The sequence below is a fragment of the Coloeus monedula genome, assembly GCF_965178545.1.
Source record: "Coloeus monedula genome assembly, chromosome: Z".
Lineage (NCBI taxonomy): Eukaryota > Metazoa > Chordata > Aves > Passeriformes > Corvidae > Coloeus > Coloeus monedula.
In genome coordinates this window covers 869,824-881,217 of record NC_138822.1, presented here as the reverse complement: position 1 = coordinate 881,217, position 11,394 = coordinate 869,824, and the positions used below count along the sequence as shown (strand labels likewise).

The 11,394-nt window shown below is 48.1% G+C and overlaps 1 protein-coding gene across 2 annotated transcripts; it reads right to left on the bottom strand.

Annotated features, from left to right (window-relative positions):
- Positions 1–1,315: 1,315 nt before the first annotated feature.
- ZCCHC9 (zinc finger CCHC-type containing 9) lies at positions 1,316–6,643 on the bottom strand. Of its 2 annotated transcripts, none has more exons than XM_082301298.1 (5): positions 6,332–6,643; positions 4,924–5,074; positions 4,605–4,697; positions 3,629–3,697; positions 1,316–2,272 (listed from the first exon to the last, which is right to left on the bottom strand). In XM_082301298.1, the coding sequence occupies exons 1-5, from the start codon at positions 6,599–6,601 to the stop codon at positions 1,800–1,802; spliced, it is 1,056 nt and encodes a 351-aa protein (XP_082157424.1). In that variant the 5' UTR covers positions 6,602–6,643; the 3' UTR covers positions 1,316–1,799. The 2 variants fall into 2 exon arrangements, with proteins under 2 accessions (XP_082157424.1, XP_082157425.1); XM_082301299.1 differs by having other exon boundaries at positions 2,042–2,277.
- Between the last annotated feature and the right edge of the window lie 4,751 nt (positions 6,644–11,394).

Below are 11,394 nucleotides of genomic sequence, written 5' to 3'. Positions count from 1 at the left end.
CCTGTTTAAGTTCCAAGAGGCCTGTTCAGAGGAACGAGGGTGCTCATCAGCATTTGGATCCTGGCGAGGACCTGTGGGTGAGGTGCAGCACTGCCACTGGATGTCACTGCAGTGTCACCACTGCCAGGGTGAGAGCTCTCAGGGCTGGCAGAGTTCCCAGTGAGCACACCTTCAGATGGAGCTGCAGCCACTCCAGAGCCTGCTGCAGGGATTTTCAGGTTGAGAACATGCCGGCAGGGTTTGCATCTGGGAAGCGCAGCAGGGGAGGCACCGAGGGGAGCCCTGTCAGCCCCGGGGGTGTCACCCCACCTGTGTCCCCCAGCCTGTGGCTCAGCTTGGGTACAGCTCTGCCTGCTGCTGGCTGAGCCACAGCGCCGGGGTGTGCTTCGCCCAGAATGCAGGGACCAACACAGCTCCTGGCCTCTGGCTGGGGAGCAGTGACCACAGACCCAGCTCCGATTCTGCATCGGTGTTCCCATCACACGGATGAAGGGCAGCGCCTCATTCTGGGAGCAAGGGCAGCCCCCTCCAGAACAGAAGCCACCAAGGTCGTGTTGCCACCTCCCAGCTCAGGAGGGTCCAGCTCCCTCCAGGCAGGAGCTCGCTCTCCAAGCCCTGCTTCGTGCAGGTGAGGGCAGAGCCCTGGGCCGTGCAGGGAAGCTCTGAGATCCCAGTGTTGGGTGAAGAGAGACCCCTAATGTTGGCTGTGGACACAGGCACTGGGGAGAGCCAGCCCAGACGCTGTAAATGCATTTTCATCCTTACAGCAGCACCTTCCGCAGGTGCTTTTCAAACAGCTTCCTGCAGCCACACATCCCTCTGTGAAATACCAGTGGGTGCATCTAACAAGCGTTTTTATCCAGCAGTTACAGCTCAGATTGCTCTGCAGGAGCTGGAGATCAGCCCCCTCCTCGGGAGCTCCAGAACCACAGCACACCCCACTGCCTGCACCAGCCCTCACTGGGACAGGCCAAGTCCACGGCCCCAGGCTACAAGAACGTGTTACAAAGCCAAGGAGCTGGGGAATTACCTAAAAATAAGCTTTTAAACAATATACTTAATTCATAGAATAGAAAGGGAGATGCTTCCTAAGCTGGGATAAATGTCTGTTGCCAAAATGTCCACACTAAAGTGATAGCTTTGAGCTTTAATCCAATAGTTAATTAAAACTCCATAATTAATCCTTGGTTTCATTCACATCCACTCCTCTTCCCCATTTAAAAGTGCGCTGTGATTAACATAAACTGAACACACACCCCCTATCTCAGTCTCCGCAGCAGAACCAAGAAACCTAAAATAAGAGCTCTAACCACTGTATTCTTTAGCAGCATTTTATTAAAAATAATTACCTGTATAAATATAAAATATCTCCACACAGTTTAATTCCCCGTATTTGTTTTTTGCTGCAAGAAAAGTATGTGAGGGGAGCTCAGGATGCACTTCTCCAGTAATACTGGTGGCTGCAGGAACTCTGTTTGGTTTCCTATTTTTTCTTTTTAATATGCATCAGGTTTTCTAAGGCTGCAGTCTCCATTTAAAAGTCTGCCATGAAGCAGGCAGTGTAATACAAAGTTTACTCCCAACTCACCAGGGGATGAAAACACTGAAGATTTTTGAGCATTTTCTTTGAAAAAAGAAGTAAATAAACTAAAAAAACTTCTCACTTGCTCTCCAGTTCTTTAGGAGTGTGTTTCACCACAGGTTTCAGAGGAAGGGCATGATTCTGTTAGTGAACACACTCAAACAACCCAATGTGCATGACCAATCAGGTTAATGGCTGATAATAACAACTACAACCATCAGGAATTGTACCCCAAGCTCGGCAGGCCACAGGGTTGATCTGTAACTTCACCACAAGACTGCTCAAGCTGGAACATATGGAGGAGTAAGTGCATTATTCCTAAAAGGAGAAGGCAAAACCAAACCAGAATCCAACAAGAACCTTTAAAAAACACCCACAATTCCTTTAATAAAAAAGCCACTTGCTGTGTTCCTGTTGTTCCCAGCTTTTCAGTGAGCCAGGGAGGCAAACCAGAAAAATGAGGGGAGACAAAAATCCAACAATTCCTCTGCAGTCGGCTTGATTGTCTGGCTCCACTCTCTGTCGTCACCTCTCTGGAGGGAGGCAGCGCAGGAGAACTGTTTGAGAGCCAGGAGGCCTTCAGAAAGTGACGACTTTGGGTCGCTTGGGCTGTGTTCTCTGCAGAGCTGGCGTGGCCATGACGTCCTCGTGGTCTGCGCTCAGGCCGGGGGTCCAGCGCCCGACTGTCACCTGCTCTGCAGGACACAACACAGCAGTGCAGGGCCAGCTCTGCCCCACAGGCACAGCCAGGGCTCTGCCCCAGCCGGGCAGCAAACCCCACACGCCCAGCACTGCACACAGGGAATGCCACGGGCACCCGGAGCAGCTTCTGTACTAACGCTGGCCCCATCTGCCTGAGAATCTGCCTGAGGAAACTGGAAGCTGTGGTGCCTGAACTCCTTTGCCAGCTCTCAGCTGTCTTTCTGTAACTCAAAATACTCTGCACAATGCACACTTGATTTCAAAAAATACCACAATTCTTGCCAACAACAGTTCTTGTCACAGTTCCAATTAATTTGACTGCTTTTAACCAGCAGTGCTAGTTTTGAAAGAAGTCCCTTGCGAAAATAAACAGCACTTACAGTCCTCATTATGGATGTAAACCTTACTAGGAAAAGGTAGAAAAAAATCTAGTTACAGGCTTCTAATGCATCACTCACCCAAGTGGGCACAGCATCACTACTTGCAGATGAGTTTGGGGATATTTCTGAGTCTTTTGGGGTCAAAGACTTCTGTTATGCCAATTCAGACTGAATCTGACCTATTCTAAACTGGCAGAGCAGTACACACCTAGAATCCTACATAGGGTTTCAGACCTAAAAATATCATAAATATAGGATCAGATGTAGAAAATGCCTCTGTTGCCTCTATAAATATTTCTTACGAAAATTTCACCGAAGTGGGTTATTATTGAGTGGCTTATTAACTAAGTGCCACAGAAACAAAGTAGAAAAATGCACAGGTGTGTCACCACTCCGGTAACAGGATCATTCTTCAAACCCTTGTTTGATGCTCTTGTCTCCTTCAGCACAGTGGGGGTTTGGGGTATCTAATTTAATTTTTCCACCCACATGGAAAGCTGAAGAACATGTAACAAAGTAGTTCATGAGCTGTGAATCCAGCTGGACAGATCTTCTTTGTCCCTGTCCTGGGTGCCTGACATACCTGCCTGCACACACCACCCCCCTGCACCTGGCACTGGGTTCAGCTCCACCACTTCATACTGAAATCAGCAAAAACCAGCAGCCAGTTCTGTTGTACAGCTGCCAAACTGTGAACAGCAGCACAAATACTGGCCAAAAGAATACACATTTCATACTGCCTTCAGAAACACACAAGATAACCTTTCTTTTAAAAAAAAAGAATTATCTTAGTTTTGCATTGCAACTTACTGCCTCCTCCACACCCTCCTTGAGTATCCCAGCAAAAGGTCACCTCTGCTACTTCTAAGTCCTCTTCCCAAAGCCTTTTCCCTGCCCACGGTCATGCAGAGCAGTAACTGACCATTGCTGGACCCACACTCACCCCACACCCCCTGCATCTCACCTGCATTCTGTTTCTCCGGACAATCTTTTTTGAAGTGCTCCACGGAGCCACAAAGTTTGCAGCCCCCACCTGTTGACACAGAAAGTTGTTACTCATCTGAGGGGAATAAAACAACAACAAACACCCCAAAAAACACCCAACAAAACACCCTTCCAGTGTCTGTGAGAGATGGAGCTCTTTGAGATCACACTTTTCTGTACAGCACCACACCCCACAAATTCCAGCCACTGTGTACTGAGTATTTCTGATTTGCTGGAAGCTCTGTCTTTGAGAAACAGGCTGAATTCTGCTGAAATGCATACTCAAAAGAACTTTTTAAATTGACCTGAGAGGCAGGTAATCCAACTGCAGGTACTGAGATGTGAAATTCTACACAATACAAAATTTCACAATACAAAGCAGGCTGATTTTTCTCCCACTTTCACCATGCTGCAAGATCACCTTTTGGAGTTTGCCACGACCACACACTTATGCTGGGAAACAGAATGTGGGTTGTTGGTGCCAATGGGGAAGTGCAACCTTCAGAGTTAGACCCCATTTTTCACTAAAGTTACTCAGACTGAAGATATCCTCCCTTTAGTGCGAGCCCATGTTTTGCCACCTCCTAAAATCTTAAGCTACTGTGTGAGAATGTTTTTACCACATACTTTGGTGCATATACATGTAAATACACACTGACTACACTCACACAGGATTTTGGTCCTCTGTGCATCTCCTGATACTGAAGCACAAGCAAACGTTCACACTTTGTACCTCATCCTAGTCATTTCACACTAAATTTACACTTAAAACAGAAATCCCCAGCAGGTAATTATTTGACAATGAATTCCCCAGAATTACTCTGCTTTTACTGAAAGAAACACAGGAATTCCTTTTAGCCACATTCTCATTCACTTGCAGTGTTGCTTTGCTCTGTATCAGGTAAGAAGGACACAGAAATTTAATTATACTAAATTTAGTGAATCAGTACACTCACCTTCGGCATACAACCCCTTGGGATTGTCCGGACACGACCTTGACAGATGCCCCATCTCACCACAGATGAAACACTTTGCATATGGAAATGGCCCTGCAAAATGCCACAGGGTTTATGGTCCACATCAAAACCTCTGTGAAGCCACAGACCGAACACCGTGCAGTGACAATACTTTAACCATTTCATGCTATTAATTACTGTCAGGTTCCTCGTTACCATACTGCAGAAGTTAAATTTCTAACACACAAGAGCTTCAGGGTCAGCACTTAGACAGTTTAGACCCAAGCACCTCAAAACACCACAAATTCCTGAGACCCACCAGCAGCTGGATCCACCTTGGCTCTGCATTTGCTGAGGTCGTGCTCCGTGGATCCACAGCGGTAGCAGATCCCCGTCCCCATGTCTTGGCTCTCCAGCACTGCAGGACAATCAGCCACGCCATGGCCAGGTTCTCTGCAGTGGAAACACACCTTGGAAGAGAAAAATCCAGTGATTCTGTGAGTGGCACTCAGAGACCTGGAAATCTCACCTTCACAGGGGCTAAAGAGCAAACACAATTTTGCCCCCAGGAGAAAGCAGCCAGGAAGAGACTTCGTGCTTTGCCATCAAACTGTGCTCTGTGCCATCAAACCACATTATTATGGGCACTCTTCTCCTTTTACCAGCAACACATTGATGAATCACACAGAGAAATGTCCTGAGTTAGCTTCACCCAGGAGCCAAGAGGGGCTGGGGACTGCTCAAGGGGCAGGAGGAACAGTGCTGAGCCAGGAGAGCCATGCTGAAGGCTACGACTTGAGCTGAAAGCCATCTTTTGTTCCCAACTTGACTTCTTTCACCTGAAACACCACCTGGCACATGCTGTGCCTGTGGCAGGGGAGGGCTGAGCTCTTGCTGAGCAGCACAGCAGCACCACCACGGGGAGAAGGGCCTGTGCCTCCCACACGGGACTCTCTTTCAACAAGGCTGTGGGAAAGTGACTGGGGATTAAAAGGGGAAATTTCAGGGGAAAATACACTGGCTACTCCCTGGATGGGACTCCACACACACCACAATCCAAGTGGGACTAATGGGAGGGTGGAGTGGGGCAGAGACCCCACAGCTCTGCCAAAGTCCTTGCAGAGGAAGGAACCTGATGGTACCTTGCAACTGATCAGCCACACAGCAGCAAAAAACCGAGGAAGATAAAGGAGGATATTCCGCTGGATCAGCAGCTGTGGTGAAATCCCTCTCTGGACTGACCACATCCCACCCCAGGGTTACCTCAGGGACTGTCCTCACTGACCCACTCCCAAGGTATGACCACCCCTAACTATGATGTAAGGCTGAAGTCACTGAATCTCCACCTAAACGTAAAGTAAAGAATATGGAAGTGAGCTAGGAACGGGGAGAAGTTTGGGATGTCACCTGTGGGATGAGCTGAATCCGTTGTCTCTCCCCCACAGGTCGCCACTGCGTGAGGACTGTGCTCTGTGTGAGCTTTACTGAATTACAGCTTGTCTGCGTGTTGCTTTGGTTAGATTGCTGTGGACACCCTTTCTCAGTCAGATGCTGTCAGCGGCATCCCTCGAGCCTCAGCCTGTCACATTTTATTATAAAAAGTGTAATTGTGCGCACTGTTCGTGTGGGCCCTTCAAGGGCGCTGAGGCACTCCCGAAACGCGAGGATTTTGAGGCTAAAACGCTCCCTTTTCCCGTGGCGGCAGGCAGGGCCCGGACAGGACTCACCATCGCGTTCTTCTTCCTCTCCTGCCTCCTCAGCCTCCTGCTCTCCCGCCGCCTGTCCTTCCTCCGCGCCTCCTCCTCCTCCTGCTGCTGCTGCTCCCCGCGGTGCGCCGCGAACCCGTTCACGTCCTGGTTCTCGTACTCCTTCTTCCTCCTCCTCCTCTTCGCTGCCCGCGGCGGCTCCGGCTCCGCGCTCGGCGCCAGCTGCTCCCAGGGGGTCGCGTCCAGCGCCCGGGCCCCGGGCGGGGCGCTCCGCCGGGCCCAGCGGGTCATGGCCCCGGCACAGGAACCGGCACAGGAGCGGGACAGGAACCGGCACAGGAACGGCACCGGCCCGGCCCGCCACACGTCCAGGCACAGGCACCGCCGGGCCGCGCACGGTGATGACGGACGGGAAGAGGAGGCGGAACAGGAGGAGGAAGAGGAGGAGCGGGAGCCCGGGGAGGTGGCGGTGGAGGAGGCGGTCGTGGGACCGGGACTGTGGGGATGGAGGGAATGGGAGCACGGAGGAGGTGCTGCCTGAGGGGGCTGCGGGGACACCTCCCACTGTGCCAGGCTGCTCCCAGCCCCAATGTCCAGCCTGGCCTTGGACACTGCCAGGGATCCAGGGGCAGCCCCAGCTGCTCTGGGCACCCTGTGCCAGGGCCTGCCCACCCTGCCAGGGAACAATTCCTGCCCAATCTCCCATCCAGCCCTGCCCTCTGGCACTGGGCAGCCATTCCCTGTGTCCTGGCCCTGCAGCCCTTGGCAATTGTCTCTCTCCAGGTTTCCTGCAGCTCCTTCAGGCCCTGCAAGGCCCCAGTGAGGTGACCCCAGAGCTTCTCCTCTGCAGGCTGAACAAGCCCAGCTCTGGCAGCCTTTCCTCCCAGCAGAGCTGCTCCATCCCTCTGCTCATCCTGGTGCCTGCCCTGGCCTGGCTGCAGCAGCTCCAGCTCCTTCCTGAGCTGGGCCCAGGGCTGGGGCAGCTCTGCAGGTGGGGGCTCGGCTGAATTCCCGGGGCTGTTTTCTTGGAAGAGGCCACTCAGCACCTTAAATAAATGTTTAAGCCAAATTAGGCTTTCCTCCCAGGTCAGGCTTCTGCATCTTGTGTTTTCAGCATTTCACTAGACCCCGATGACACTTCCTGGTTGATGCTATAAAGATAGATGCATTATACATACGCTGTATAAAATGTATAAAGAATACTACATTTTCTCTAGTTGTTATCCCTAACACTTGTGTCTCCCTAGAGGAATTCGCGGATTTTGACGATTTTCCGGGGGTTTGAGCCCACTAGAGGGAGGTGTGCACCAAGCGTGCTTTAAAACTGCACCGCTGCCAGGCAGAACGGGCACGGGTTTAAGAAGAACTCGCGCTGACTGCAGATAAAAATAATTGATGAACGCCGTTTAAAAGCCAGGAAATAAAAACAGAAGGAATCAGTATGCTTTTTTAAAATTAAAAACGCCTCCTTTGCTGATGTAGTTACAGCTCAACCACAGCATGAGGTCCCAGTTGCTCCTGCGACTTGCTTTGCTGTCTGCTCTGATGAAGTACTGAATGTGTGGTCCTTTCTTTTCCAGCCTGGAATTTTATGTGTATGTGTGTGTAGCCAGGATCAGCCGCACTTAAGATCAAGCTTTGCAGGCAGCGGACAAGGGTGTTTCACACCTTTCTGATAAATCAGTAATAGAGATTTACCTCCAATATCACTTATTTGGCAGAGGTCACGCCTGTTTAAATTTGCTTTGGCTTGGGTTTGTTCCAGGTTGATGTTACTGGGCTGGGAACTCTCCTGTACCTGGGCACCAGGTGAGTTATGAGCAAGACAACAGCAGTGCAAATAACTGTAAAATTTTTTGCTTTTTTTTTTTTTTTGCTTTTGCTTTTTTTTTGTTTTGTTTTTTCATATTTTCCTAAGAAACAGCAAATTGTCTGTCCACAGCACAGTGTTCATATGTTCATAGTCCTTGTACCCCAAAAAGGAGGATTTGTCTGCTGAAGGGGTACCAGAGGCTTTGGTTGTACACACACAGCTGATGTTACCTTTGTTCACTCTTCTTTGCCTGTATGGTTTGGGTAGTTAATACTACTTGGCAGAGTGTCAGGATGACATTTTCCTGGTTGTTTTAATTTGAATATAAGCTTGGGGAGAGAAAGGAAAAATAGGCCCTGTTCCCTCTTAAATTCTGTTATGTCTGCAATATTCTGAGGCTTCTGTGCAGGTGGTTCACTTTGATTTATTCTCCATGAGATGAATGGATTGCTTAGCATTTATTGCTCTGCTTTCTTGTCAGCAATTATTATGTAATGTAATAATTACCTATGTATATTTAATGTTAAATATTTATGGATTTTGATTGCTACAGCCCCTTCAGTGAGCCTGCTCAGCTGACCAACACTGGATGTCATTTCCAGCAGGCTGTGTTGCTCATGGCTCTGAGGATACTCTTTCAGGATATTTAACAAGTGCTTAAAGAAGTTGATCAATCAACTTTTGTTGCTGGATCAACTCAGATATTTAAAGATTTATAGTCAGGCAAGTGTTTAAGTGCCAGGATGAACTGAAGCTTTTGAAGGTTAAAGCCTGTGGTCAGTTATTTGTTTTACACTGCAAAGCTGCTGTTTGTTATTTCTGTATCAAAATGACAATCTGAGAAACGTGGCCCAAGTAGGAATGTTAGACATGCACTGTCAGGATAGCACAAGAACTTACCCTGGTTTTAGTTTTGGTGGCTGCCTGTGTCTTCTCACAGGGTAATGTAATTTTTTTTTTTTTTTCAGAAACACACAGTGAGGAAATGAATTAATTTAAACTTGATTTGCAGAGCATTTCACTTAAGCTCATGTCTTCAGATCACAAAGTTGTAATTTCTAGGGATGAAGGTATGAAAGAACACAAAGGAAGAATGGGTTATCTCATGTTTGGATACAATGGTCTTGTCTGTAGTATTGGCTGTAGTTTGAATAAATCTGCTGGATTTCACAGAGAAAAGGAGAAACAACAGGCTGAAACTGCAGGCAGGAGCAGAGGTACAGATTCCTTGGGCAGAGGGATCAACAAGGGAGAGTGGTCTAATTTTTTCAGTCTTACTAATTTCTTTAATTTCTTGTATTCCTCTCCATCAAGAAAAGGATAAATTCCTCATTTCTCAAAAACAAAAACAAAAAACAAAACAAACAAACAAAAAAAGAGATAGAAATGCCATGCCAGTAGTTGGTGCAGTAATGGCCAAGTACCAGGCAAATTATCAGTAATTTCTAAGCCCAAATGCTGGTTCATAAAGCAGAGTACAGAGCTGGAATGAGAGCTAAGACAGAAACTTTCATAAAATCATAGACTGAAAACTTAGAGCATTTTCAAACCAGAATACACATGGAGTGAGCTGAAAGTTAACTGGCACAATTTATCAACTTTTTTTCCCTCTCTGCTGAGTCCACCTGAGCTCCCTGAACAGTGGGTAGATGAAATATTGTCATTACCCTTCTTTACTGATAGACTTAGTATTGTAACATAACTGATCTTTTCTCATTAGGACCCCAGTCTTTGTCTATAATAATTTAGAGTGAAATAAAAATGTGATAACCATCACCAGCAGAAGGCTGCGCAGTAGGTGACTCTGTGGCCTCTTGGAAGATTTGGTTTGGTAGGACTTCTGTGCCATATGCAGTGCATTTTGGTGTTTGCCACAGGCATTCTTGCAGCCAAAAGAAGTCACTGTTTAAGTCTTTAATCTTTTAATTAAACCTTAGGCTGAAGGCAAACCATAAGAGGCATTGCAGGAGAAAGATGAGCATGCAGGTCTTAAACTGCATTCCAGCGAATTTTATTAGTAAAGTAATTCTGCATATATATATATATATATATTAGCTGTAACTCGTTCCTCATGTTATCTGCTCCCTTTTGGCTTTGATGTTTCCAGAGAAACGTTACGTCAGGTCTGCTCAGGTGTGCATTGATCCTGTAGGAGTGACAGAGACGTGAACTTCCAGAGCCTGTTGTCAGTTTTTGTTAGGGCAGCCAAGGATTTCAGATGTGAAGTGCCACAGTGAGATCAGTTACAACTGTTGTAGCTACAGACTTCACAGAGTGGCTTGGGCTGGGATGGACCTTAAAGCCCATCCAGTGCCACCCCTGCCATGGCAGGGACACCTCCCACTGTCCCAGGCTGCTCCCAGCCCCAATGTCCAGCCTGGCCTTGGGCACTGCCAGGGATCCAGGGGCAGCCCCAGCTGCTCTGGGCACCCTGTGCCAGGGCCTGCCCACCCTCACAGGGAACAATTCCTTCCCAATAGCTCATCTAAAGTGCCCATTTTCTCTTGTCTTGTAATGGCAAATTCCTGCCCAGTTCTCACCCTGCATGAACTGCTTAGTGGAGGACAGGTGGGCTTTGATGGATTTGGGCTTTGATGCAGCTTGACCTGAGAGATTATTTCTGCTGCTCCCTAGTTGCTTTGTCAAGAGCATTAGAGAAGTGCTTGAGGCATGGCACATAGCCTTTGGGGCACTTAATCAAATAAATTTCAAAGATTTACAGAGAATCAGCGTCCGTCAGGAAAGAGTTTTATTGGCAGAAAAGGGTCTCAGCAGTGCAGTACTTGTGGTGTGGGGCTAATAAATATGAGGAACAAGACGTAACTTTTTATGTCAAGAGTTAGTGCACTAACCCAGCTTTTGAACCTTTAATATTTTCTTATTCAGTCATTATCTCTGTGCTTTTCTTTCTTTCTTTGGGTGCACAATCTTTCAGGTTGTTTATTTCCTTTGCAGCCATTCACCTGAACATATCCTTGGGCAGCAGTGCAGCCACCTTCCAGCTGCCCCTGGAGGTACTGGAGGGCACAGACCCTCCTCCCCACACCTCAGCCCCAGGATGGGCTCCACTCGGAGGAGAACGTGCCCCAAGCAAACAGAAAACAGTCCTGAGGATTGTCATGAGGGAGTAGGACTGAGCAACACTGTCCTGCATAGACTTAGTAGGTATGTGACTGTCCAAGTTTAATTTAATGTATTAATTACTGATGTGGAATGAAAAATGAAAATACACCATTCCTATGAAGCAGCTGAGTAGCTGTTGCTGGCCATA

What these genes read in the sequence shown, in the direction of transcription:
- ZCCHC9 (XM_082301298.1), bottom strand. Translation starts at nt 6,601, where the DNA reads ATGACCCGCTGGGCCCGGCGGAGCGCCCCGCCCGGGGCCCGGGCGCTG. An exon ending in CAAGGTGGATCCAGCTGCTG is followed by an intron (nt 4,698 to 4,923) that starts GTGGGTCTCAGG and finishes GGCATTTTGCAG; the next exon opens with GGCCATTTCCATATGCAAAG. An exon ending in TCCGGAGAAACAGAATGCAG is followed by an intron (nt 2,273 to 3,628) that starts GTGAGATGCAGG and finishes CCTGCAGAGCAG; the next exon opens with GTGACAGTCGGGCGCTGGAC.